Here is a 26,943-nt window from a genome sequence, read left to right on the forward strand (position 1 = left end):
AATGGTTCAATAAACGTAAAAACGTAATATTTAAAAGTACTATTTAAAACTTGTTTAAATTTTTTTTTACTTGTTAACTGAAATAAAGTGGAAATAAAATATAAATATTAGATGCAAAAAATGATCTAGTCTATAGAATAGTAAAATAACGCGTTAAATATGGCACTTCTGTTCCTGGTGCTCATTGTCAAAGCAGGGCTCTCCTTTTCTCTCCCCTCCTTCAGTCGAAGTTTAGACCATGGTGTGAGAGGAGCACCCTCGCTTTATGGCCCCCGACAACACCTGTCTGAAGACAGATACTCGCCAGACAGGTATGTGTCACATAACACGCTAGAAAGCGCTTGTGTTTATCGTGCCCTTAAAAGTTATTTGTCTTAGATTGCTTTTTTTCTGATAGAGGGAACACAAATGGGTATGTTGCCATATACCTTCATCTTTTCAGTTAACGTGATTATGGAAATTCAGTGAGACAAATATGATGTGCCAGCAGCACAGAGAGAACCGTAGGAAGGTTCAGTTCATTTTAAAAAAGCAGGGAAAAAAAATCTGTTCCTCCTCCTTTCTCTTTGACATCACACTTTTTTTTATCCGTCAATCTCTGCCTCTCTCTCGCTTTTATCTTTCCATCGCTCCATATTCAATAGCTCCATTCAGCCATATTTCTGTTCTTTGCTCCCTGTGGTTGCAGCCAGTATCTTACCCTCCCTCCTCGAACCAGACACAGACAGCCAACCATCGACCCCGCTATCCAGGACCCCAGGTATTCTGTTACCCCAGAGCAGCATTACCTCCCCCTTCTGTCCAATCACAGCACTCCTCTCACTCTCACCCACCCACTTACCCCCTGCTGCTAGATGATTGACAGGTGACAGCTTGCCCACACATGGCACTGTATAAGAAACATGAGGCTGTTCTTTCACTTTAATAAGTCATAATATGTATGTAATTAATTCACTCATGCATTATAGATCTCATCTTCAGATGATAGTCATGTTTTTACATGAGAAAACATTCAGCACCTCTCTGTTAATAATACTGTCACATTCTCACTATCTAAAGGAATGTTCAGGTTTCAATACAAGGAACGACCTACATAGATCTACATAATCTGTGAAGAACTGTACTTTACCATTAAAACTAGTTTGACTTGCCCTTGTTCTGTAAAAACAAACAAAAAGTAGTAATGCACCAAAACACTTCTTACTTACAGAAAATTTAACAGTTTACTGGCTTCATATAATCATGACATGGCAAAATCTCATGTTAACACTTATACTGTAATATGATATGGTTTAACACGTATGCTGTATACTTAAAAAAAAAAAAAATATGTCATGTCTGTTTATTTACCATTGTAAATGTATTACTTTAAATGTGTTAAACAATTTTTGTTTGTTTTGTATTCAAACTGAGGGACGAAATACACTACTGTTCACCAGTTTGGGGTCGGTAAGATTTCTTAATGTGTCTAATGCTCACCAAGGCTGCATTCATTTGATTGAAAATACAAAAAAAGCAGTAATATTGTGAAATGCTATTAACATTTAAAATAACATTTTTTTTTACATAAAATGTAATGTATTCCTGTGATGGCAAAGCTGAATTTTCAGCAGCCATTACTCCAGTCTTCAGTGTCATATGATCCTTCAGAAATCATTATAATATGCTCAAGAAACATTTCTTATTATTAACAATGTTGAAAACAGTTGTGCTTAATATTTCGGTGAAAAGCGTGACAATTTTCTTTGAGTAGAAATGTCACAACAACAGCATTTATTTTAAATAGACATATTTTATAACAATCTTTACTCTTTTTTTTAAATCAATTCAATGCATTCTTGCATAAATTTATTAATTTCTAGACCCCAAACGTTTGGACAATAGTGTCATTTTCTCTGGTCAATTATTTGGTCAAATCTTGTATTAAAACCTTTGGGGATTAATTTTTCACAAACCAGGCAACAATATTCTGTGCTGAAAGTGATTTGCACACTATAGTTCTGTTCTTTCGGGTCAGTTCTGGGTACTATAATGTGGGGGATGCAGCAAACAAATAAGGTTAATTTTCAATAGGCAATTTTCACAATAATTGTACAGCATATCTGCACCACAGAGGTCCAGACACCCAGTGATCTCTTGAAATGTGTTATGCTTTTACACGGATAAATGCCTGGTAATCAAATCCCAATAATCGCTCATTTCCATCATTTGCTCATCATTACTACTCCAATGAATAGTAAAAAAGTGTAAACAAACATCTCTCGTTCAGTTTACTGCCATGGCCATAATAGTGTGATGGAAAGCCTAAAGTATACTTCAGTTTTGACATGGCGTTTAGCATATTGACACTGCCAAACGCACAGCCTATCAAAGTATACTCCATTTGATAGCATGCACAAACACGCGCGATTGACTCTAGACTTTAGACTTTCATCTTCATTCAATTTCTATGCTGTTCCTCTACAGTCATCTACAGATGACTATATTTATGAAATGCGCACCGTACACATACCCTAGCCTACACGTAAAACTCAAAATATACTTTAGCCAAGCAAATACAGTTTTGGAAATAAAGTGCAGTCTATAAAGTGCCTTGAAAGGCTAATGTCTTTTGGTATTTTTGACACGCTGTTTAGTGAATTCATCCCAGGATTCCTTCCAAAAGAACAGTGTAGTGTTGTGCGTTTGCTAGTACTTGCTAGCGTGTGATAGTAATACATGCAAGTACTTGTACTTTCACATTAATTCGCACCACCAGAAAAGCACTACATTTTCACTTCTGCGGGTTTAGCAAATCTTTGCTGCAGTGTTTGCAGCCACACAAATGCTTGTTTCGATAGCTTAGATAGTTCTCTTGACTTGAGGTTACTTGATTTCTTCTTTTGTGCTTTGGGTGATCTTCACCTGTTCCTTCTTTCAGAGTGGAGGTGCCAAAAAAAGGTGTCCCACCCTCTTACCACCCAGATAATGCCTACTTGTCCCACCCGTCTCTAACTACTGCACTTTCACTTTCTGTTCTTACTCATAGTATGTGCCCCCTCTATCGGGAAGACGCGGTCAGGTTACTGCGCTCCACTAGGATGGCCCGTGCATACTCAGAAGGGTACAATAGCGTGGACAGGTAGTAAACCACAGCGGTTCACTCTCGTTCTCATGATGCTTCATATTAGTGCCGTGGGTAGTAGTTTGGGCCAGAATAGCTAGTGGCGCCTTTCAAAATGTGTCATGTTTATGTCTCCAGATTTACGAAGGAAACTTTCCAATGGGCGGAAAAGGAGACAATAACGTCAAATGGGCCATTTTCTTACAGAAATGTGGTAAATGTTTGAAAAACAGTGGCAAATTGAACGTGTCGCTGTAGCGTCAGTCCTCTGCCCATTGAGAAAGCTTTGTGCCGTCATCATAATGATATGGAGTCATTATGGCTCCTTTCACGTGGATAAACATAGATGATAGCGTTCAGATTGTGTCTTTGCCGACTATGCTACTAAGTACGCCAGTAATCTTAGAACAATATTTCCCAAAGGAAATGTGTATGTATGTCTCTTTAGCAGCTCCCACTCCACCATTCCCACTGTGGCGTAATGAATTGCATCTTCAGCGCTGCTCACTGGATGGCTTGTGTTGTTTTGATGACTGAGCACTAGCTCTTTCGGTCCCAAGCCAACTAGCGTCACTCTATGACAGAACTGCCAGTCAAAAAACTGCAAGCTACAGTGAATGTTCACCATGTTATATATAAATATATGATTTACCCTCAGAAATATGGGATTGAATCTATTTAGGATGTGTAGTGGAGACTCGGTTATTATGGCGTAGACCTTGCCAGCTTTGGTGTACGGAAGCCCTAAGGTGTGATAAGATTCACATATTTTTTGCGCCATTCACATTAGCAAAATTTCGAGGGCAAAAAAAAGGTTTATTTGTCAATAGTGTTGTGATGCGTGAAACAGTTCACATAGAAGTCACTTTCAAACCAAGCAGTGTTCACATGACCAACTGTAACCCATTGCGGAATCTGTGTTGGAATTTACCCTCACGTGAAATTCAGTCATGTGGACTCCTATTGAAATGACTTGATTTTGCCTGTAAAAATTCACCTTACAACAGTAAATGTGACCAGACCTTAATATACTTGCATATCTCTTCACTCTTGAAAATAAAGGTACTTTATTGGCATCTATGGTTCCATAAAGATTCTTTAACATCCATAATCTTTCCACTCCACAAAAAGTATTTATAGTGGAAAATGGTTCTTTAGATTATTCAAATGTTCTTCTCACTGAGAAAAAAAAGTTGTTCTTTTCATAACTGGGAACCAAAAAAAATTATTCTATGGCATCGCTTATTGGAACCTTTATTTTTAAGAGTATTCCATGATGTAACCATAAACATGGCAGATGCTTTTATCTAAAGTAACTTAAATTTCATTTGAGGTATTTATTTTATCGGTTCAGGCATTCCCTGGGAATCAAAATACTATATACATTTTTACGATTAAGTAATAGTAAGTTCCTCAAACCATGTGGCTTGTTGACAAGAGGCATACCTCTTAGAGATAGAAAGATAGAAATCTTCATTTCTAAAAAGTGTATCACTTAATGTTTGTAAAGTCTTCTCGATTTGTGGTATTTCACACCAGCCACTAGTCAAATGGCTAAAATAACATGGAAAATTGAGAACAAAAAAAAACTAAAATATTTAAACATTTTAGTATGTGTTTTATTTGACAAATTCTATGACGAAAATTGAAGTTTGTAACGTTACACATTTTAGATAATGTATTCTGACTGTGGTACTTTTTTGATTACTTTTAGATTTTTTAGATTAGATACTTTTACTTTTGACCTAACTCATTTATCATAATATTGATTTGAATAGGACAATTTTAATGATTCCATACTGATATACAAATACAAATACAGTAGGAAGAGAATACATTCCACAATACGAATGGCATTAAACATTACATCAGGGTTTCCCAAACTGTGGTTTGTGAAGGAACTTGCAGGGGGTTAGTGAGTTTATGAAAAGCTAGTAATACATAAAATTATAAAAATGTAAAATGTTACAAATTGAAATTTTCGTCATGCAATTCGGTAGCGGACTACAATTTGTAAGTAATCTACCCAGCACTGCTTAGGAGATGATAAAACTGCTATAAAATCACTCAATAGACCTAAGGATGGGCTCTTTTGATTTTGACCAATAGCAATGCCAAAAGCAACATACAAAAATGACACACAGAACCCCTTAGCAACTCCCTGGGAACCACCCACAACAACCTAGCGTTGTGGCATCGACTTTTGCATTGCCAATCTTTTATTTCTTTGAAATCTTAGATTTCCTGAGAGGATTGGTGTAGCTCAAATTGTTGGCAAAACACCAAGGTTATGGGTTCAAAAGGGAATGAATGAACTAATCAAATGTATACCTTGAATGCAATGCGAGTCATTTTGGGTAAAAGTGTCTAACAAATGCATAAAAGTAAATGAGATCTTGAGAAAACGGTTTTGTTTTCACTTACGAATTGGAATAATTATTCCATTATCTTGGAAAAATCGTGAGTGATGTGCCATATCATAATGACATAACTAACTTAAGATCTGTTATCGTAAGCAAATGTGAATCTATAGCACTTTATGGCTGCATTGGAGTTCTTTTTGGCAAGTAGAATTGTGTTTGGCACATAGGATCTGATTATGTGTTATTTTGTGTTCAGGAGGATGAGGAGAGATAGACAAATGTCTACCTACAGTGACTCTTTTGATTCACCTGAGAGGTAAAACCCAGATACTTAAGTTGAGACATGCATTATGTTTATGCATCCATAAAAGTGTTCAAGTGGACTATTTTACTATAGAGACATAACTCTCACCCCTTGCCCGAATTCAGCTGTTGCTCATTCTAATCATACTTTCCTTTCTTCATTTCAATCTTATCGTTCCTCATCCTCCATTTAAAGATATTACAATGGGCCCAATCATGTATCTACTCCATGGCCCAATCATGTCATGAATGGAACCAGTGGGGACTACAGGTAAGATTTCTGTAGAGATAAACACCCACAATACATCACAAACTCTCTTTCTTTTTACTCATCAGTTAGTGCTAGGGACAGATGCCCAATTTATGTTCCCACTGAGACTTTGTGTCTAGATGTGAATTTGAGACTCCTGTTTATTTTAGTTATCTTCTCAAACACTGACCTTTTTATAAATTTTCAAGCAAATAAAAACTGAATATCATGTACTAAGCGTGGCACTAACACACTGAGGTTGGTTTATTCAGTAGGACATGCCCCAGGATAGAAATCGAGCCATCTACAGATACAGAAAGGTATTTTTACATTGAGTGAAATAGTTTCAGTAGTCGTTTTCAGTGCAGACCTTAAGTCAATTTAGATGTTTTAGTTATCCTGTTACCTTTACGTTTTTACAGCATTTTTAAATGTTCTGGGAAGCTTTAGCACAGTGAAAAACATTTCACATTTTATTTTACATTAGTATGGTACCTAGTTTTAAAAACGTAATGAAGTTAATTTCGTTTTAGTTAGTTTGTTTTTTAAAGTAGTAACCGACTCTCACTTTGAACAGTATGCTATATATTACATTATCTATAAACTCTTATGAAAAAGATCACTTTAGCATACTTTTAAAAAGAGTACTTAATATGGAAATAATATACTTTAAAAAGAGTACTTAATATGGAAATAATATACTGTAAAAATAATAAATTAAGTATGAACTGAATGTAATGTTTTACGTCACTTAATTGCATGTTGATTGCAATTAAATGAAAATATATTTGTTTTGATTTATATGAAATGAATATAATTTATATGAATATGAATATAATTTATATGAATTTATATTGAATTTTGTTTAACCAATTAAGTACACTAAGTGTACTTCTGTAAATCACAACAAAAGGCTATTGAAACATGATGATTTAAAATAAAACTTTTGAAATGCACTTTTACTTAAGTCTCCTTAAGTGTGTTTAGAATCAGTCATGAAAGTGTACTCTCTTTAAGTGTACTTTCATTAATATTATATTATCTGCAAGGACAGTTTAGCAAAAAAGTATACAGTACTTTTAAGATTTGAAATGCACTACAGGTGCTCATTCAATACAATTAGGCACACTTCTTTTACACAAGGGTATATTGTGTGATAAGGCTGTGTAGCAACTCCTGACAGCAATGAGAGCTGCTAAATGACCATTTCATGTTCTTCTCTTATGCACCTCTATAGAGAGGACCATATTCCAGAGTTCCCAGCTAACAATGAGTACTTTGAGGACGATCTGAGGTAATGCAGTAGAATTTGTAGAAGTATAGAGAGCAGTATAGAGGAATAGAGTAGACTAGTCATGGGGCTCGTTGTTGTGTCAGTATGAAATGTCTTCACTTGTTTTCTTTGCAGCAGCTTCCAGAAGCGTTTATTTGTTTGTTTCTTTAACTTTTGCCTACCTGCACATGTCAGTTTGTTGACTTGCTTTGGTTAACGCTTATTTTTTGCTTGTTTCAGTTTGGTATTTCTTTATGAGTTTCTGTTTATGCTGATGACCCTGTGCAGCCAATATTGAAACTTTTTTTTTTTTTGCCGATTATTAGCCAACCAGCATCATTTCACAGGAACAACCAAACAAGCTGCGGTTATAGAGCATTTGATGCCCTGTGATCCCATGATGCAGTGGGGCTCAGCTGAGCGTGGCTTTTTGACTAACATTCTGCAGGTATAGCCGCAGCATGGTGGACAGACATGACCATTACAGGTCCAGGTCAGCTGACCAGCGGCCCATGATGGAGCGACCGGTCTACACCCGCTCCCGCTCGTCTGAGCGGCCCGACTCCGGCTACATGAGATCCATGCCGTCCTTACCGTCAGGGAGATCCGCTCCTCCCTCTCCTGCCTTAACGAGGTGACCCAGACCCATCACAACAAGCACTAAAGCCCTAAACGAAACCATGCCTTCTGCTTCCTGTCACCTGGAATGCCTCTCTCCACCTCCTCTTATTTTAACCCTGTTGTAACGATGCTGTTTTTGATTTGTCTTCATTTATAGATTAGAGAGTAGTGATGATGGTTGCTACTAACGTCTTTTCATTTGAATTAGACACACCTGTTATATCCTCTTGAGATATAATGGGTTGTACCTGGCATCGTATGGTTTACTTTCTTATTTTGTTTGAATTATTATAATTTTTTTGTGTTTACTAACATTATTTATTTGTGGTTTAACAGTTTATGCTTTGAGTTATGGGCTGTTATGAGTGCCGTGTGCTCATGCATTTAGGCCTTTTCACTTTCCTTGCAGCTTTAGCAGCCACAAGCACCTCTCCTGATGCTGATTCCATCCCACCTTTTGAGGCACCATACAACCTTCTGACTTACGATTTGCTCGGCACATCATAAGTCACAAGGAAATTACATAAATGTTCAGATTTACGCATGAACTTTCACTGATGCAAGAGACGCAGTAGCTCTTGAATGTGCCGCAAATTTACTTTGAGATGTGGGGCACATGTACGATCATTGGAAAGCAAATGTGACATTGAGCTCAAAAGGTGCTTTAAAGATCATTGTGTTTACTGTGGAGTTGATGTGCATTTTAAACGTATATATTTGTTTACGTGGCTAAAATGCACATGACTGTGACATATTTACTAAATGCATGCTCTTATATGGTTATATATGTGAAATTTGTTTAATGGTTATTTTTCTGTAGTTTTACACAAAAGAACATGTGTCAAGAACTTGTTGGGTCATATTTTACCCCAAAATAAGAAGATAAATATAAGAAAAAAAATATTTTATAAAAAGAAAATAAACAACAAGATTTTTTTTATCTGTGTCCAGATTTTTTGTAATTTAAGCATTTTAAATGTTGATTTTCATTTTCATTTCTATTTATATTCCATTTCTATATCATTTCACATTTTTATTTATTATGGAATCTTGTTTGCTCCACTGAATGAAAAAAAAGAAAAGCTAATTGCAACTTTTATCTCACAATTCTGACTTTTTTTAGTTTTATAGACTTTTTTTATTATTATTAGTTATAAAGTCAGAATTGCAAGATATAAACTTGCAATTCTGAGAAGTCAAAAATCTGAATAGTGATTTTATATCTCACATGTCTGACTTTATATCTTGCAATTGCGAGTTTACATCTCACAATTATCTCTCAATTCGGTCCCACTTTATATTAAGTGGCCCTAATACCTGTGAACATCAGGGACGTGCAGAGAGTTCCTCAGGGGCAGGGGCTCAAATATAAAAAGGGGCATATATATAAATATATGTGCTTAGCATCACAGAAATAAATTATATTTTTAAAGTATATTAAAATAGAAAACCATTATTAAAAAAAAAAAAAATCTGTATTTTTGATCAAATAAATGCAGGCTTAAAGCGCATAAGGGACTTCTTTAAAAAAAAAAATAGTAATGTGTGTGTGCAAAAATGTTAAAATAATAAAGTCACCATTTCGCGTGTTGTTGTCAGGCAGCCTACACTTCACATAATAGGCCTGCAGTAAACTATGATAGTTTCATAATGTAAACGGTGTATCAATATAGACTAGGCCTAAATTCAAGTGACTTGAATACTTACCATTAATGCTACTTTTGGTGCTGGTTTGTAGTCAATTAACATCCATTAGTTCAACGACAGAGATTCAGATGACTTCAATGTAAATTCGTCTGTCCATGTAATTTTCAAATGATTTATTTTTGAACTATATATTTGAACTTCTTGTGCCAGATGACGATTGCTCGGTATATTATGCATGACAAACAGGCTTCAGCGAATTAAGTAATATTTTAAAATATGTGTTATGTGGATTTTTAATTGAATCGACACACAACCTTTTATTATAAAAAATAATAATAGTAATAATAAAAAAAAAGCTTTTTTTTTTTTTGTTCTGCCGTCGAGCCATACTCACTGAAAGACGCTCGACAGCATCGGTTCCCAAGCAGACTGTGTGGGATACCTACGTGTACACTAGTACATTTTCATTTTAAAACGCATAACTTTTGCTACGGTTATGCCTGCCGTCCACACACTACTCCGGAGTTTTAGAGCCTCGAAAAAGGAGACCGTCAGTCAAGACCGAAGCAAGACACGCACAACTTGACGCAAGTGACGCAACCCATAGCGCGTTATAGCAACGACACCTCAGACTGACAGAAACGTAAAAATAAACGTGAATTTAGGCTACTTTAGTCTTGTACAAATTGTCATGTAAATTATAAGCAAATGCATTTTGTTTTATTGACCACAATATTATCAATGGTATTTGTTTGAGAAGGGCACTTTTGATTAATTTTGAAAAAGGGCAGGGGCTCGAGCACCCAAAGCCCCCCCCTCTGCACGTGCCTGGTGAACATACATGGTAACTACATGTGTACATAGTATGTAACTACAGTGTAAGTACACATTGGTACATAGTATCTACAACTGTATTATTAGTGTAACTACACGTATGTAACAACCCACGTAATGGTATGTGTAAGTACAAATGTGTAACAGGACATTGGTAACAACACTTTTTTCACATTAGTAAGTACACATGTGTAACAGGAATTATGTAACTACATTTTGTAAAAACAATATGTAGCCTATTTGTTGTTCCACTTCCACATGCAGTCTTATACTGCAGTTACCAGTTTGGGTATAAATGTATTTAATTTCCAACAAGTGGACAGTTCCTATGGAATTATCATGTAACGACACTGATGTGCGCAACAATTACCTTAACAATTACACTTTATATTAAGTGGACAGTTCCTGAGGAGTTACCATGTAACACTGGTATCACAAGGTGAAACTTTAGTTGTAATTCAACATTAGTCCTGCCAGTCATAAATACATGTATTCCAACTGGTAACTGCAGTATCTAAAACTGCATGTGGAAGTGGAACAACAAATAGGCTACATATTGTTGTTACAAAATGTAGTTACATAATTACTGTTACACATGTGTACTTACTGAAGTGAAAAAATGTTGGGTAACACTTTATTTTACGGTGCCCGTGATACAGAGTAATTACATAATTAAGTACTTAGTAGTAGATGTTGTAATAACATGTAACTACATGTACTTAACATGTAATTAAGTTATGGAACAGCCTGTACTTACACATTGTAATTACACACATGTAATAGGCAGCTACTGTTACACATATGTAACAAGCCGGGTCAGTTACATATGTGTTACCGACTTGGTACAATGTAATTATATAAGAAAGTACTTAGTACTACACAATGTAACAAAAAGTGTATCAAGACTGTACTTAAGTGTACTTCATGTGTATCTACATACCTTATCCATCTGTACTGTAGTTTGGATTAACTCACTAGTTCACAGCATAAATACATGTAGTAGCTTCCTAATTACATTGCAATTACATAATATTACACAGGGATAAGCTACGTAAAATAAAGTGTATCAAGAATGTACTTAAGTGTACTTCATGTGTATCTACATACCTTATCTGTACTGTAGTTTGGATAAACTCAGTTCACAGCATAAATAGGCTACATGTAGTAGCTTCCTAATTACATTGCAATTACATAATATTACACAGGGATAAGCTACGTAAAATAAAGTGTATCAAGACTGTACTTAAGTGTACTTCATGTGTATCTACATACCTTATCTGTTCTGTAGTTTGGATGAACTCACTAGTTCACAGCATAAATACATGTAGTAGCTTCCAAATTACATTGCAATTACACAATATTACACAGGGATAAGCTACGTAAAATAAAGTGTATCAAGACTGTACTTAAGTGTACTTCATGTGTACAGATGGATAAGGTATGTAGATACACATGAAGTACACTTAAGTACAGTCTTGATACACTTTTTGTTACATTGTGTAGTACTAAGTACTTTCTTATATAATTACATTGTACCAAGTCGGTAACACATATGTAACTGACCCGGCTTGTTACATATGTGTAACAGTAGCTGCCTATTACATGTGTGTAATTACAATGTGTAAGTACAGGCTGTTCCATAACTTAATTACATGTTAAGTACATGTAGTTACATGTTATTACAACATCTACTACTAAGTACTTAATTATGTAATTACTCTGTATCACGGGCACCGTAAAATAAAGTGTTACCAAATGTTGTTACCAATGTCCTGTTACACATTTGTACTTACACATACCATTCTGAGGGTTGTTACATATGTGTAGTTACGCAAATGTTACAGCTGTAGATACTATGTACTAATGTGTACTTACACTGTAGTTACATACTATGTACACATGTAGTTACCATGTAAGTTCACAGGTATTAGGGCCACTTAATATAAAGTGGGACCCTCAATTCTGACAATATAACTCACAATTCTGAGAAATTAAGTCATAAAATAAAAAAGATATAAAAGTTTTGTTTTATACCGAAACGAAAACAAGCTAATATAATTCATATAAATTGTGCAATTTTTTTTTACCAGAACAGGTGTTCTGTAACAGTTTAAATGGTTGTTTGTAAAAAGTACTTTCCCACAATTGAAAAATACATCAACATAACTCAGCAAATCAGCATAAATGAAAAGCAATGCAACAAACACTACTAAAACTTTACAATTTAAATATAATCTAATATATATAATTATTTTTTTCCATTACAGTAATGAAAATAAGGTTTTATAGTGAGAAGTTTTAGTAACAGGGGAGAGGATAACGTGCTTAATTTTCATGAAAATTATGTAAAATGCTAAAATTTCTTGATGCGTAAAATATTGTAATTTATCATGTAATTTATCATCAGTAATTTATCATGCATTTCTTTTGATATTGGGGTGAAATATGACTTGAAAGTTTTCAGGAGATTCACCTACAATATTATGTGGGTTGCTGTACCTCATGTTGATGTACCTTATCTACAGAACGTATATTTCACCAAATGCTTTTCCTTCTTTTTAGTTTTTCACTAACCCTTGAGAAAACCGTGCCAAATATTGACTTATTTTGTTTAATAGTACATAGTATGTGTCCCTTTTTATAGCAATCAAGTGGAGTGTGTTTTCTGACACTATTGCATCATTAGTAAGTGATGCTACTGCCAGTATAACCATAGTTAGTAGGTTTGTTTTCATTAGTATTCTCTCACCAGCGTGTGTCTGTAGTCAAACAGTCTGCCCTGTCTTGGGCAGGTTTATGACTCGACGACAAACACTTCTTTAGAAGAAATGCTTTATGGTCATTACTGACACACTATCTGTCCCGCAGGGCAAATCCTCGCACCGGATCGGTCCAAACAAGTCCCACCAGCACGCCAGTATCGAGTCGAAGAGGTCGGCAGCTACCGCAAGTTCCACCAAAGGGCTCTATGGACAGAAGTGAGTAGATAAACCAGGCTTCTTCCAAATTGCAAGATGGCTCATGGGTAGAGAGCCTTTATAATTAGTCAGGTTAGGGTCACCAGATGCCAGCCAGACGCATATATTAGCGATATGTTGATGATACGAATAACCTTTCCATTGGGTGACTGACAAAAATTCAACAAATAAGCTAAGTATATAGCCTTTTAGTGCACATATTTATCAGTTATCGCAAAAAAAAAAAAATGGCTTATGCATAAACAAACATCTTGAGCACAAGTCAGAAAAAGAATATTGTGTAACTACAATTTGGATAAAATAGCATTATTGTCCTTTACATAACACAACATGGATTGCTTTTTCCCCCCACCCTTTTTCCCAGAAGATGGCGAGGGCATTACTGTGCCTTATGAAGGTCTGTAAGCACTAGCTTCTGTGTGTTTAGCTACGTCTCAGTCTTCTTTATTACAGCTTCATCATCTACTCTGTTTGACTAAACCTGTTAGCTCTGGTCTGTGAGCGTTACCTGTCATTTTTCTAGCTTCTGCCGTTCATTGGGTATAGTGAACAGATGCTTCAGCCTTGGTTGTGCAATTAATAATGCTGTACATGTATCATTATAGATGTATGCTTTGTGTAGTCTGTGTACTCCGTCCATGTCTGGAATCATGTCCAAATCTGCCACAGTGGATATCAAAAGTATGGAAGGTTGTTTTCGTCACAGAGTAAAAAAAATAAAAATGTTTTTTGTGACTTTATCTCGCAATTCTTCTGACATTACTTTCTGGCAATTGTGAGTTTACATCTTGCATTCAGTACTTTTTTCTCTCAGAAAATGAGAGATGTCAACTGAGAAAAACAAGTCTGAATTGTGAGATATAAACTCCAACATTGTGAGATGTTTACTCCAAAATGTAAGATAAGACTTAAAATTGTGAGAAATTAGGTCAAAATGGTGGTATACACTTGCAATTGTGAGAAAGTCCAAATTGCGAGGTATAAACTTAAATAAAGAATTGCGTGTTGTTAACTAAAAATTGCAAGACACAAACTCAGAATTGTGAGAAATGAAGTAATCTCTGAGAGAAAAAGTCCAAATTGCAAGATTCAAGATTGTGATTTTAACTAAAAATGTATAGAAACTGCGAAAAATATGTCAGAATTTTGAGATAAAAAGCTGCAATTACCTTTTTATATATATATTAATTCTGTGGCGTAAACAGGTATCCATACAACAGTCTACTTGCCCTTATTGAAATTTGTTGAGGTAAAAGCAGAAGGCAATTTATGTCAGAACTTTAACGTTAATAACATCTTCTGACAGTATTGTAAGTGCTAAAAAACAGGGTAAATTCTGGTATGTTTATAGCAGAGGGTCGGCGACCTTGTGAGCAATATGAATTGCTAGAGAGATGAATATGTATAATGTATTTATGTTGTATATTTAGTTTTAGAAATGTAAGTCACTTGCACCTGCATGGCGGTCTGCTCTAGCAGTAATCCTCTCAGTCACACAGTGATAATTATGGTTTATTAGTCACTAGTTGTTGGTTTCTTGACATTTTGGTTTGCTTTCTCTTTTGATTTGCACAACTCATCAACCACTGATGCAGGAACAGGGGCGGTACCTCAGCCTCCTGCTCCTTCTCCTTCTCCTATTCTTTCCCAGCTTCCACAGACTGTGGCTGGTAAATTATGTTTAGGACACATGGGATACTTTTATATCAGTCAAATGCAAATATGATCTTTATATTCTGAGAGTAAGTTTGTTAATAGTGTAAATTGTAAATTACATTTTTTATAGATCTTTATCACTTTTTATATTATTCAATATTCAAAAACAGAATTTCCAGAATTATATTTGCATTTGTACTGCAGCACAGTAGTTAGTATGTTCAGTCTCCAGGACTTAGAAAGTCTTTCAGTAAATTGTAGATTAATTTAGTTCTTTTGCTTCTATTTTCATATTTTTATATTTCTCACCCTCATGTCTGATGGCATACTTCTGTCTTTCTTTTTCCACACTCATTTCTGTCTGAATGTTGAAGCGGTGGGAGGGGCTTCACAACCCCCAGCCCCGCCCCCTCCACCTCCACAAGTCACACACGCAATGGCTGGTAATGCTGTTATTGCATAGCAAGCAATTGATCCCATTATAAGAAAAAAACTGTATTAAATGTTAAAAACCGCTAGCGTAGAGTGTCAGTAAATACTGCAGTACACTACAATACTGTGGCACAAACTACCTTGTTGTGTGTGTCATCGTACGTATTATTAGTAATGGACCGACATTTTTAGCCAAAACCAACAATTCTGATTTTGTTTCAAATAGCTTAATATTCTTCTTGCCATTGGTTGTATGTTATATAAGTTTTTTTTTTTTTTTGCAAGAAATTATTAGGCTACTTTTATTCAGAAAGGAGGCATTCAATTGATCAAAATTGACAGTAAAACTGTTACATTGTTACAAATGATTTCTATTTCATATACAGTAAATGCTGTCTTTTAAACTTTCTATTCATCAAAGAATCCTGAAAAATAAATATCACGGCTTAGGCTTACACAAACTGTTTTCACATCTTTTTCGACTGAAGACAGTTCTTTTAAATTGTAATAATATTTGAATATATGTTTTTACAATTTTTGATCAAACTTAACAGCTATAGTCTGAACAGCAATTTTTAAAAAATATTTACCAAATAATAAATCAGTTATTGTTAAATCAAATAAGTATTTGAAGTAAAAATAATGAAGTTTATTCTGGAACACTAAATTATAATAAATTATGATTATAATAAATTATTATTATCACAATAAAATATTATATCAGTTAAACTGGATTATTTCATATGCACACTGCTTTTTCTCATGTCAAAATATTTGTTAACGATATCTGTTGAAGTAGCGAGTTGCTTGTAAATATTTTCATGTTTATTGTCTGTTTCATTTTTATTTTATTTCAGTGCATTTCATAAATGTCCGCTCAAATAATAATTTAGTTAATTTTCCTGTTTTTGTTTTGTTTTTTTTGTCCACAATCCTGTCTCTGCCAATCATGTTGTCTTCATTGTCATCATCAACAAAGCTCATGAGAGGATGGAGCCTCCTGTCCCGGGCCCTACCATCACACATGTCACCATTCCTCCTCATGTCCACTCTCCTCTCCCTCCTGCACATCCTCATCCACCTTCTTCAGTGTCCACTCCCCCGCCTGCACAGGCCCCTCCTCCTCCAACACATGCCCCTCCCTCTCCAGCCAATGCCCCTCCTCCAGCATCACATGCTCCTCCCCCTCCAGCCACTGCCTCATCATCAGCCTCACCTCTTGTACAACAGGCTTCTGTGCCAGGTGTGTCAATGCAACAGAGTACTTCTTACTAGATACTAGACAGTATACACCAGGGATGCAAAACTTAGGGTGTGTTTCAATCAGCTCCCTAGTTCAGTAGTCAGGGAACTGATCAGGGAGTCCGCCATTTAAAGGGCTGTCTCAACCACCAAATCCTACCAGTGCACTGAAACGTTCGCAAGAAAACCCGAGAGCATCGATGCCCACTGTGTTCCTTTAACGGAAGTTATGAAGCACAAAAAAATCACGTGAGCCAACTCACCACACAATAGATGTTTTTTTTTCTTTAAATACAAACAATTATTTAATTATTTCAACATAAAGATACATCGCTAGACAGGTAATGAACATAATCTAGCTAACATTTTGCACCTATATGTATGTAACAAGCAAAGTATTTTTCATAATGTACTTTGAATAACATTTAAAAATGATATCAGTTCTGCTGTTGTTCATAAATACCAGTAGTGATGTTGTACAATGGCATGTCGCTGGAAATAGGTCATCAGTGACCCAATGTGTATTGAGCCAGGGTCTTTACTGTCCTTACCAGTGTCAATATTCGTGTACACTATATATTAATTCACAACCTAGGAAGCTAGGGAGCTGATTGAGACTCACCCTTAGTTCCTTGAGGGCCACAGCCCTGCAGAGTTTAGCTTCAACCCTTGGAACTAAGTATTTTTGCATCCCTGGTATACACTGTATACTTCATGTGATACTTTAAAATAGCATGTCAAACAGTATCCAGTATGCAATCATAAACAGTATTAGACACTGCATTCCGCACAAATAGTACGAGTAGTATGCTGTTCTGAACATAGATTGAGTGCCAGTTTCTGTAGATTATTATTTAATTTTTTTAAGTAGTGCTAGTAGTTTCATAGGAGCATGAGTGTGCATATGTGTGTGTTTTAGCATGGTTAGACTGTACCTGTGTGGTTGTGGAAAATACTGATTATTAAACTCCCCTTCTGTTTATGTGTGTGCCATTTCCGACTCAAGAATCCCAGGAAAAGCCTGTAGCTCCCCCACCTGTCAATGGGAGGAAAGGCAAGTGTGTGTGACCGTGTGAATCTCTCAGTGATATTTTACAGTGTGTTTGTGTTGCAGAGATTTAGAAAAGTAGATGTTTAAGTAGATATGTTTGCAGTACTTGACGTTTGTACGGCTACACTTGTATCAGATATATTTTTTTTATACCATAGCCTATTTACGCTATGATTGTGTTGGTGATGTCATTTAGAGTGATGTTATTGAGAATGTTTAGATATTCTGGTTCTGCACTAAGCTGAGCTATTTATTCTAATAGCTTTGAGGGATTAGTTATTATTTTAAGAATAATTGTTTATTATGTTTTTGAAGCCACTGGACACTAAGTACCTTCATTCACCTGTAGATGGCTCAATGACACTCCTTTCAACTCCAAATCAACTTCAATTTAAAAAAGTGATTAAATAAACATAATAATATAAAATTACTATTTTTTTAATAAATGCAAATGATATGCATGAATAATGAAAACTGAAAAAGGAAAGTGGTTTTTTTTTTGGCTTTATCTAGAAAAAAAATAACTGGATTTTTTTTAACTATGAGGGTAAACGGCGTATAATGGTAACTTAATCATGCTAAATGTGCCTTATATATGCACTCTTCTAGCTTGAAGTATGCACATCTAATTAACAATTTTGTTAACTAGGACCATTGACTTTTTCTCCTTGTCTTGTAACTTCAGAGGTGACATGGGAGGACCAGCAGAAAAAAGCTCCTGGTATGCCACAACCTGTGGTCTTCATCTGCCTTTAGTAGAATAGATCAACACTAGTGCGCTTCCAAAGGAACTAGATTGCAGCCCTTCTTCTGCTGTGTAGCTCTCTTCTTTTGCTGCTCTTGTCGCTGCTATGTTATTTATGAAAACTGAACCCTCTGTAGTTACAGCTCTATATGGCATGATTACTAAAATATACAAAAAAAAAATTAGTGTTCCTTTTTGGTGTATTTGAACATCAAACAGGTAATAAACTGGTATTTTGTGTTTGCCTACTGGGAAGCGCTTACAAGTTTGATTCAAGGTGAATTCAGATTAATCTATAAACCAACTACTAAATTATTCTCAAATAGGGTTATCGCTGTTTTTATTCAGTAATATAGGTTGTCAAATGTTGCATTGCAGTTACGGGTAGCTACGGGTTTGCCCTCTTGGGCTGAGGTATCCCTCTAGCAGTATTGTATACAGTATGAGTGGAGTGGATTTCAATTTGCGCTAAATGCATTCTGTAATGAATCTGCAGCTCCAGATCCACTCCGGTCCGGGCTTTCCACTTATCACTCGCACCACAGGTGTGCTCCGAGTTCCCTAGAGGACTAGAGGAGACCCATGCTTCATAATTACTCGTATATTAACGCAATCATGAATTCTGCCTTTCATGGTTAAATAAGCGTCTGCAGTATTGGTGTGCTAGCAAGCAAAACATATCAATAAATATATTGGTGTTTATTCTCATTATGGGCGGCGAATGATAGATCAACATGAGCTTTTTAAGTCTCGTTAATGCGTGACTTGTCCTCTGGAAAGGGGGATTTTTGCAGCATGGCTAACTGAACTGAGCAGACAACACGTTGCGACACACGAAAATACACTAAAAACCCATTTTTCAACATGATCTTTTGCAATACATTTATGTCAATAAATGATTATTGTAGTCAATAATTTGATCTCTTAAAACTCATCTTTGATCACCAAAATTACATATTTGAAATAGCTTTTCCTTAAAATAGCTTGAATGTAACACACTTGCCTCATTTAGTATACGCTGTTCTATGAATATGCAAATTAGCCCCGCCTCCACTCACTCACACCAGCTCAGAGATCCACTCGTTGACGTGATTGGTTACAAGGTAGTTTGTGACGTCAGAACAAACGATTTCAAACCGCGTTTTTGAGACTGTCTTTGGTTAGGGTTAGGTTCGGGTTAGGGTTAGAGAAAATGCGCATATCAAAAACACCACATAGAAACAACTTTCAATATTCACCACAGGGGGACTCTAAGTGAACTAATCACACAGTGCTTGAAAAGGTCTATTGGGATTGATGAAGAATGAACACACAGTATAAACACAGTACAATACTGTACAGTTGACTTATTCTGGAAGTTCAAGCAGTTTATTCTGCAATTTTATGTTAAAATCTGTCTGTTTTTAAGATGAACACATTTTAATTATACAACACATTTTCATGAAATTGAACAGAGCAATCTTTAAATGCTAGGCTATGTTATGGTTTAGTATATGTCTAGTAGAAAAGATAGGAATAAGAGCAGGGTTGGAAATGCAACCAAAATAATATGGCCTATAAGCACGATTGCAAATGTGATATTGATTTTATACAACAGTATCATTTTCAGTTCAGTTATTTTTTTAGATTTTAGAAATAATAATGTCAATACAGTATGTTTTTGCTATGTTGAAAATAGTTCCAAACAAACACAACAGAACATGGTTCCCTTTTTCTTGGTTTGGGCCACTGCCCCTAAAAATGTCTGTGCATGTCCCTGTTGTATTGATTTGAGTTCACGTCATTCACTTCAGATTTAGTCAAGTCAAGTCACCTTTATTTATATAGCGAGATAGATTTGATTTATATAGAGGTATAGAACTGAACTGCTAATTGTTTTTTGTCATCATCATGGCAATAGAAGGGAAGGCACAGTAGTAATGAAGTAATTAACACACTTGTATTGATGCTGAGATGAACGGTTCTCACTGATATATTTAGAATCTGTCATTTTGATAAATAATGATAAACAACTAAATAATCTGAATACTGAAAGATTAAAAACAGAATAAACTACATTTAACAGTCATTTTATATCACCTGTATCATTCGTTTGGTGAAATAAAACTGGAGACTTTGTAAGGCTTTGAGGTTTTTGGAAAGCTAATATGTTTTCAAAATATGAGTTAGGAGCTTGCCTTTTTGTTGTTTTTTTAGAGTTAGAATATCTTTGGTTGTGCTACTCAAATTAAACAATTAATATCAATAAAAGAATTAAGACAATAAATCGTGAATCAATAATGCCATTGAGCTATGTTAGACTTTACTGTAGTGTTGCATGTAGTATGTAGTGGGGGAAATAGGGCATAGATGGTGGCCTGTGTTTGAAGTGTGTGTGTGTGTGACATATGTTCCACATGAACCTTTGCTTAGTACACTTCAGTACATTCTTTTGATGCTTTAAGGTTTTTCTGAGGTGTTGGATTTCTCAGATCTTTTTTTTATGTTTGTTTCGGCATGAGTGATGAGTTTCTGAATCTGAAATTCATCTAAAATCCTTTTGTGTGTGTGTGTGTGTGTGTGTGTGTGTGTGTGTGTGTGTGTGTGTGTGTGTGTGTGTTTCCATCATAACATTGTGTGTCATGTGTCTGTTTAAACTGTCTTGTTTTCCTCTCATTTTGTGTTTCATCCACACATCAGCAGTAGTGTCTGAGTCAACAGTGTCAGAGAATGGAGATGCAGGTAATTTAGACTAACCCTAACATAAACCCTTCCAAAACAGTGTGTGCGTGCGTGTGTGGAGCAAACCGGGTAAATGGTTGTGTAGCGTTATTAAAAGAGTTTAAAACATTGGAACTACTGTACACCGTTCAAAAATTTGGGGTCAGTACTTTTTTTATTTTAAAGAAAATGTATAATTTTATTCATCAAGGACTAAAATTGATCAAGTGACAGCAAAGAAATGTATAATGTTTCAAAAGATTTATATTTACTATAATTTTGTTCTTCTGTTCTTGCTTATTTTAAATTGTAATAATATTTCACTATATTACTGTTTTTACTGTATGTTTGATTAAATAAATGCAGCCTTGGTGAGCATAAGACTTCTTTAAAACAAACATTGAAAAAATCTAGCAGACTCCAAACTTTTGAAGGGTAACGAGTTTAAAGTGTGCACTTTTCTGCACACCCTGCCAAAAACACCAGCTTAGATCTTTATGAATTTACAAAGCTTGTGAGAATCAGCGCGTATTGTTTTTCTAATGAAATTCATTAGATCTTGCTTAACAAACTAGTCTGCTAAACTAACTTTTCCAGACCAATTAAGTAATGCTGGTTAAGTTAAGCAATCTAGAGGAGACACCAGCATCACATGTTAAAGACCAGCATTCAAAATGATTCCAGTCTTTTCAGTGGTTCACAGAATTAAGATATGATGTCTTATCTTTCAGACAGATTTGTTTTACTTCATTGCATAAATGTTGACATGGAAAAATATGTGGAATTCAGTAAGTTATTTCTATATGAGACCAAAATCCCCAGACATTAGTGTTTAAATCGAGTCTGAAGTAATAATGAGTGTTGAAATTTTATGTTTCTTGATGGTTGTTTAATGTTATTGAATTTGCTCATTCGATAGAGTGCAACAGTCGGGTTACCAAAGTAAAAATTCCATTCTTAGTTTTAAAATAATATTGTTTAACAGCTGAATTTGTGTCCAAAAACTACATTACCCATGATGCTGTACAAAAAAAATCCATCAATCAGAGAGCAGAACAAGCAAAGCCGTGTTAAAATATATATTTAGCCCCACCCACTACAATGAAGCGGCACGTAATCGAGTCGATCTACGCTCTCAAAATACTTCAATATTTCTATATATAATATGCATGTTTTGCAATACGCTTAAAACCTATTGTTTTATGGGATTGTAGTTCCTCCGTCACTAAAGCCGTATGGTACGCAGTCTTGTACGTTTGTATTTTTGTCTGATTTCCAAATACTTTATTGCTTTGACAAAGACTTTAAAATCCCTATCGGAGAAATTAATGGAAGAAATGCTTCTGGAACCAGTGCCGCTGAAAAAGTTGGTTGGCAGTGTCGTACTCTATTCCTCAGAGAATCTGAGATTTGTTTACTTATGTATCTATTTATTTATTTGTTCATTTAGTGGCTTTTAGTCCATTACTCTTTTACGAGCTCATGTGTGTTAGTATTGATCTTATCATATGCAAGTGTACTCCTATAAGCCGACAAAGCACATCTTTAGCAGATATACAGTACATGGTACAAAAATACCTTCCTTTTTTTCTACCAGAATTATTGATGACATCATCTCCTGCACAGACATGTGTAACTTGTATTCATAAAACCATTTAATAGGGTCTTTAAATGACTGGTCAAATAAATGTTCATAAAGTCGCTTAATGCCATTGTGTTCTCTTTAATATCTGTTTATTTGGGTTGGACTGGATCAGCTATAATATCCTACTGTTGAAAAATGCTGTCCAAATAACTTGTTGTCTGATGTGTGTCGCTTCGGAGTTTGTTGGATGTGTGTATCAACAAGCCACATTTGCTAATTTACATACAGTGTACTGTGCTTCTGTGTAATGGGTTTCAATGCATCTAACTTTTTTGTCTTTTGTTGTCACACAGGCACTTTAAAGGATCCATCAAAGGTATGTTTCTTTCTGCCATTGCTTGAGTTTTTCTACAGTAAAGCAATTGTATCCATAATATTTGGGAATAGATGAGGAGCTGTTTGTTTGAAGCTTTTCTTCATGGTGACTTCATCCCAGTGTATCATTTGCTGCCTAGTTCCCTTCTGTGATATTTTAAGCATTTACAAACATGTCCGATGCCAGACGTTTGGCCTTTGTCACCAGTGGACTGAGAATAGTTTTCTTTGCAGTAAGGAATGTTCTCTTTAGTTGGAGTAAAATTAATTTCCACCCTTACATTGTGTCCCGACCAGGTACAATAAGATGTTTCTCTGTCAATTTTCAAAGCAAAATAAAAAGGACTCCTGCAACGGGCCCAAAATATTTGGATAATATCACCCTTTTAATCACCTGGTTTTTTTGGTGATTTTAGATGTATGAACTGAAGTCAGTTCTCCTCAAGTTCACACATGTGTCCAAACAAAGTAAGTTTAGGTGTAGAGAATCACATTAACTAAAGACATCATTCAATAATATTTGACTACCAGTTCATTTGTTGTGCTTTGAAACAAAAGATATACTGTTTAAAATTAAACAGAGTCCGTAATTTACAGCCTGTACACTATCGTTCAAAAGACGGGGGTCAGTAATATAAAAAAAATAATTCATTTATATTTTTTATATAAAAAAAATATATATAAATATATATTTTTATCTATTTTCCACAAAAATATTAAGCAGCACAACTGTTTTTAGTTGTGCTAAAACAGCGGAAGGCTTTTATTACACTGAAGACTGGAGTTATGATGCTGAAAATTCAGCTTTGCCATCACAGAAATTAATGACATTTTAAAACAAATTCTAATTGGAAACGCTTATTTTAAATTATAATAATATTTCACAAAAGATTAACATTGATTAACATTAATGATTTACTTTTTGTTGCTGGTTAAGACACAATGTTGTGCCTGGTTAGGACACAATATAAAGGCCCTCACATATATATTTTTTTATTAAATACTGATTAGCTGTTCCTCATGGTTAAATAAAGTGTCAAGTATCTGTAAAAAAAACTTGTTCCTGATATACTGCTGAAATATACCACCATGACTCGTGTTGAGTTTACTATAAGAAAAGATGAGCACTGAGAATCCTGTAGTTATATAACACGTCTCTTTTATTTGATCTCCAACAGAGGCACGTGTGCACTGTTCACCATAATTATTGCATATGTTACAAACGCTTCCCTTGGTCCTCTATTCTGTTTTGATTAATGACGGAAGTTATATAAAAACTGGGTTTTTTTTTTTGTCAGGTCAGATCTGTGTGTGTTCTGGAATATGACATCCTTTGTGACTTTTATAAACATTTTAGTTGTTGGTTGTTTTAAAACCTAATGAGTTGCCTACCAAGACAGCATTCAATGCACTTTCTAATGTAAACAAGAACAGACAAACCACTTGGACCAAAATCTAACCCTGGATAATGCAATTCAATTCCAGAATGCAATCCAAACCATCTTAGATATATCCAAGATGGTTGATGGTGTCAAGAACTTCTGACCAAAAACATACTGATGTTTCATTTAGTACTGAATAGTTAAAATAATTATGTGATCAGATTTGTATGGTTATTAGAGTATTAGTGTTAGCTTAGCAACGTGTTAACATGAAACTCTAGAGTGCAACAGATGCACTCTAGATAACAAACTCCATCTGTAACAAACTTGGCATGCAACTTAAATAAACCAGTAGTTACTTAAAGTTCAGGGCACTCACGAGGCATGAATGAATACTTAAAATCAGACAAAGATAGGCCTAAACAGGTTAACCAACAAAGTATATTGATAACTCAATAGTCAATAGAAAAATTAACACTTATCCAAGAGTCCTTGCTCAAATAGTCCATGTGTGAGAAGTATTGTCCTTATGCGTGAATCCTTAATCCTTGAGCCCAAAAAATGAATCGAAAAGGTCCTGGAAAAATTGGTAATAATCCTCCAAATGTGATGAAATATCAAAAATAGTAAAACCCCAAGTCTTCTCTTGAACCTCGACGGGTAATTAATCCATGACCGATTTCAAAGGAGAACGCTAAAAAACACCAATCTGTTTGGTTCAAACAGGATCACCTAACATCCATGCTCCTTTGCCAAAACCTGGCTATAACTCTCTCCACCAGCCGATCCGTAACCACTGAAGCTCTGTCCACTGTAAGAGCCACTTCCATTCCCCTGACCATACGCCTGCTGTCCATTTTGAAAGCCCTGGGCTCCACCAAAAAGATCCGTAACTTTGTTGACCGCCAGGCTGACCGTAGCCTGAATCTGAGGCCATCTTTCTGGAGGAAATAAAATGAACTGACCACCTTTTCCAAAAATAAGAAATTAAAAACCAGGCACGAGAGAAATGCGCACTGCAGCTCTTATGAACTTTGAACTTATGAACGCGTTTTGGTAACATTAATTTTTTTCACGGGAAACTGATTTATAACTTTATAAAGACAGACCTGTTGTGAGCTCTGAGGTTGTTAATCAATGATATGTTTTTTAAAGCCACATATTTCCATTATTTCAACTTATTTTAAAATAATCACATTTATCAGGGGGATTTGTGGTTAAAAACATTGCCCATAATGCTGTGTAGAAAATTCCACCAATCTGAGAGATGAAGCGGGTCAATCATGTCAACAAAGCTCTACGCAAACCCTACACTCAAAATACTTAAATATTTAATTTAAGTTCATAAATTTATATTTATTTCTGCAAATTTTGCAATACACTTAAATAATATTATTTTTATAGATATAATGAACAACTTTAAATAAATTGTTTTATTTTTTACCATTGTTTTTAATTTGATTGTCACTTGCAATGCTTCATGGGATTGTAGTTCTTTCCCCCACTAAAGCCGACAGTCTTTAAACCTTTGTCTTTTTGTCAGATTTTTTTGCTTAAAAAAAAACATTTGTAGTGATTCACCTCATAGCTGATTGGTTTGTTTCATGGCATAATGCTTTAACAAAGACTTTTTATAAATCTCTGTGGAAAAAATGTATGGAAAAATACTTCCGGAACCAATGCCGCTGAAAAAGTGGGTTGGCCACTGTTGGACCGTGTTTGAGATTTATCTCGTTTCTATTTTGAAGTCAGTTTGTGCAACATTATTTTAATGTAATAATCAACATTGTTTTTTTTTTCTTACAGCAAGGGATGGACAGTCTCTCCATGAGGTCATCGGACAGTGATGTAAGCGACGTGTCCGCTATGTCGAGTGCATCTCGGCTTAGCAGCACGAGCTACATGTCTGTCCAATCAGAAAGGGTGCGAGCGAGCCGCAGGATCAGGTAGGCACACAATAAACCCACTGACCGGTTATACGTGGATGTATCTTCAGCCATGGGCAAACCCTCTGGTCACACTTTCTGTGCTTCTGATGAGTTCAGGTGTGGCTCTGCCTGCTTGCGAAGTGAACCAAACCTCTGAACTTCCCAAGAGTGTGTTTACCAATGGCTGAGATGACATCACATGTTTTTGAATAGACTTGTATAGGTGACTCTAATGAAGAAATGTCCAGCTCATATTTCAATAGAAAAACAAATATTCTGCATAATGTTTTTAAACATAACAATTACTGTAATGCAATAAATATATACAATTTCAAGTATATATTAAAAAAAATGTTTTACTAATTCAAAAGATTGTGGTTGGTAAGATTTTTTTATGGTCTTGAAAAAAGTATCTGATGCATAGCAAGGCTGCATTTATTTGATCAAAAATACAATAGAAACATTAATACTGTGA

At 35.3% G+C, this 26,943-nt stretch overlaps 1 protein-coding gene across 3 annotated transcripts in view; it reads left to right on the top strand.

Moving 5' to 3' along the window:
• Positions 1-26,943, top strand: part of rims2b (regulating synaptic membrane exocytosis 2b) — a 172,603-nt gene that overhangs the window by 120,116 nt on the left and 25,544 nt on the right. For 2 of the 3 annotated variants that reach the window (XM_079591526.1, XM_079591527.1), the window contains 16 exons: positions 225-311; positions 689-760; positions 3,029-3,121; positions 5,723-5,782; positions 5,966-6,040; positions 7,741-7,926; positions 13,263-13,372; positions 13,737-13,769; positions 14,968-15,042; positions 15,403-15,471; positions 16,440-16,703; positions 17,709-17,756; positions 18,439-18,474; positions 21,178-21,219; positions 23,137-23,159; positions 26,347-26,486. In XM_079591526.1, the coding sequence (XP_079447652.1) occupies positions 225-311; positions 689-760; positions 3,029-3,121; positions 5,723-5,782; positions 5,966-6,040; positions 7,741-7,926; positions 13,263-13,372; positions 13,737-13,769; positions 14,968-15,042; positions 15,403-15,471; positions 16,440-16,703; positions 17,709-17,756; positions 18,439-18,474; positions 21,178-21,219; positions 23,137-23,159; positions 26,347-26,486 (1,413 nt within the window). Of the gene's footprint in view, positions 1-224; positions 312-688; positions 761-3,028; positions 3,122-5,722; positions 5,783-5,965; positions 6,041-6,294; positions 6,340-7,256; positions 7,314-7,740; positions 7,927-13,262; positions 13,373-13,736; positions 13,770-14,967; positions 15,043-15,402; positions 15,472-16,439; positions 16,704-17,708; positions 17,757-18,438; positions 18,475-21,177; positions 21,220-23,136; positions 23,160-26,346; positions 26,487-26,943 lie in introns of all 3 variants that reach the window. The other variant, XM_079591525.1, reaches the window with a different exon arrangement.

The sequence above is a fragment of the Phoxinus phoxinus genome (genome assembly GCF_949152265.1).
Source record: "Phoxinus phoxinus genome assembly, chromosome: 19".
In the NCBI taxonomy this organism is placed as follows: domain Eukaryota; kingdom Metazoa; phylum Chordata; class Actinopteri; order Cypriniformes; family Leuciscidae; genus Phoxinus; species Phoxinus phoxinus.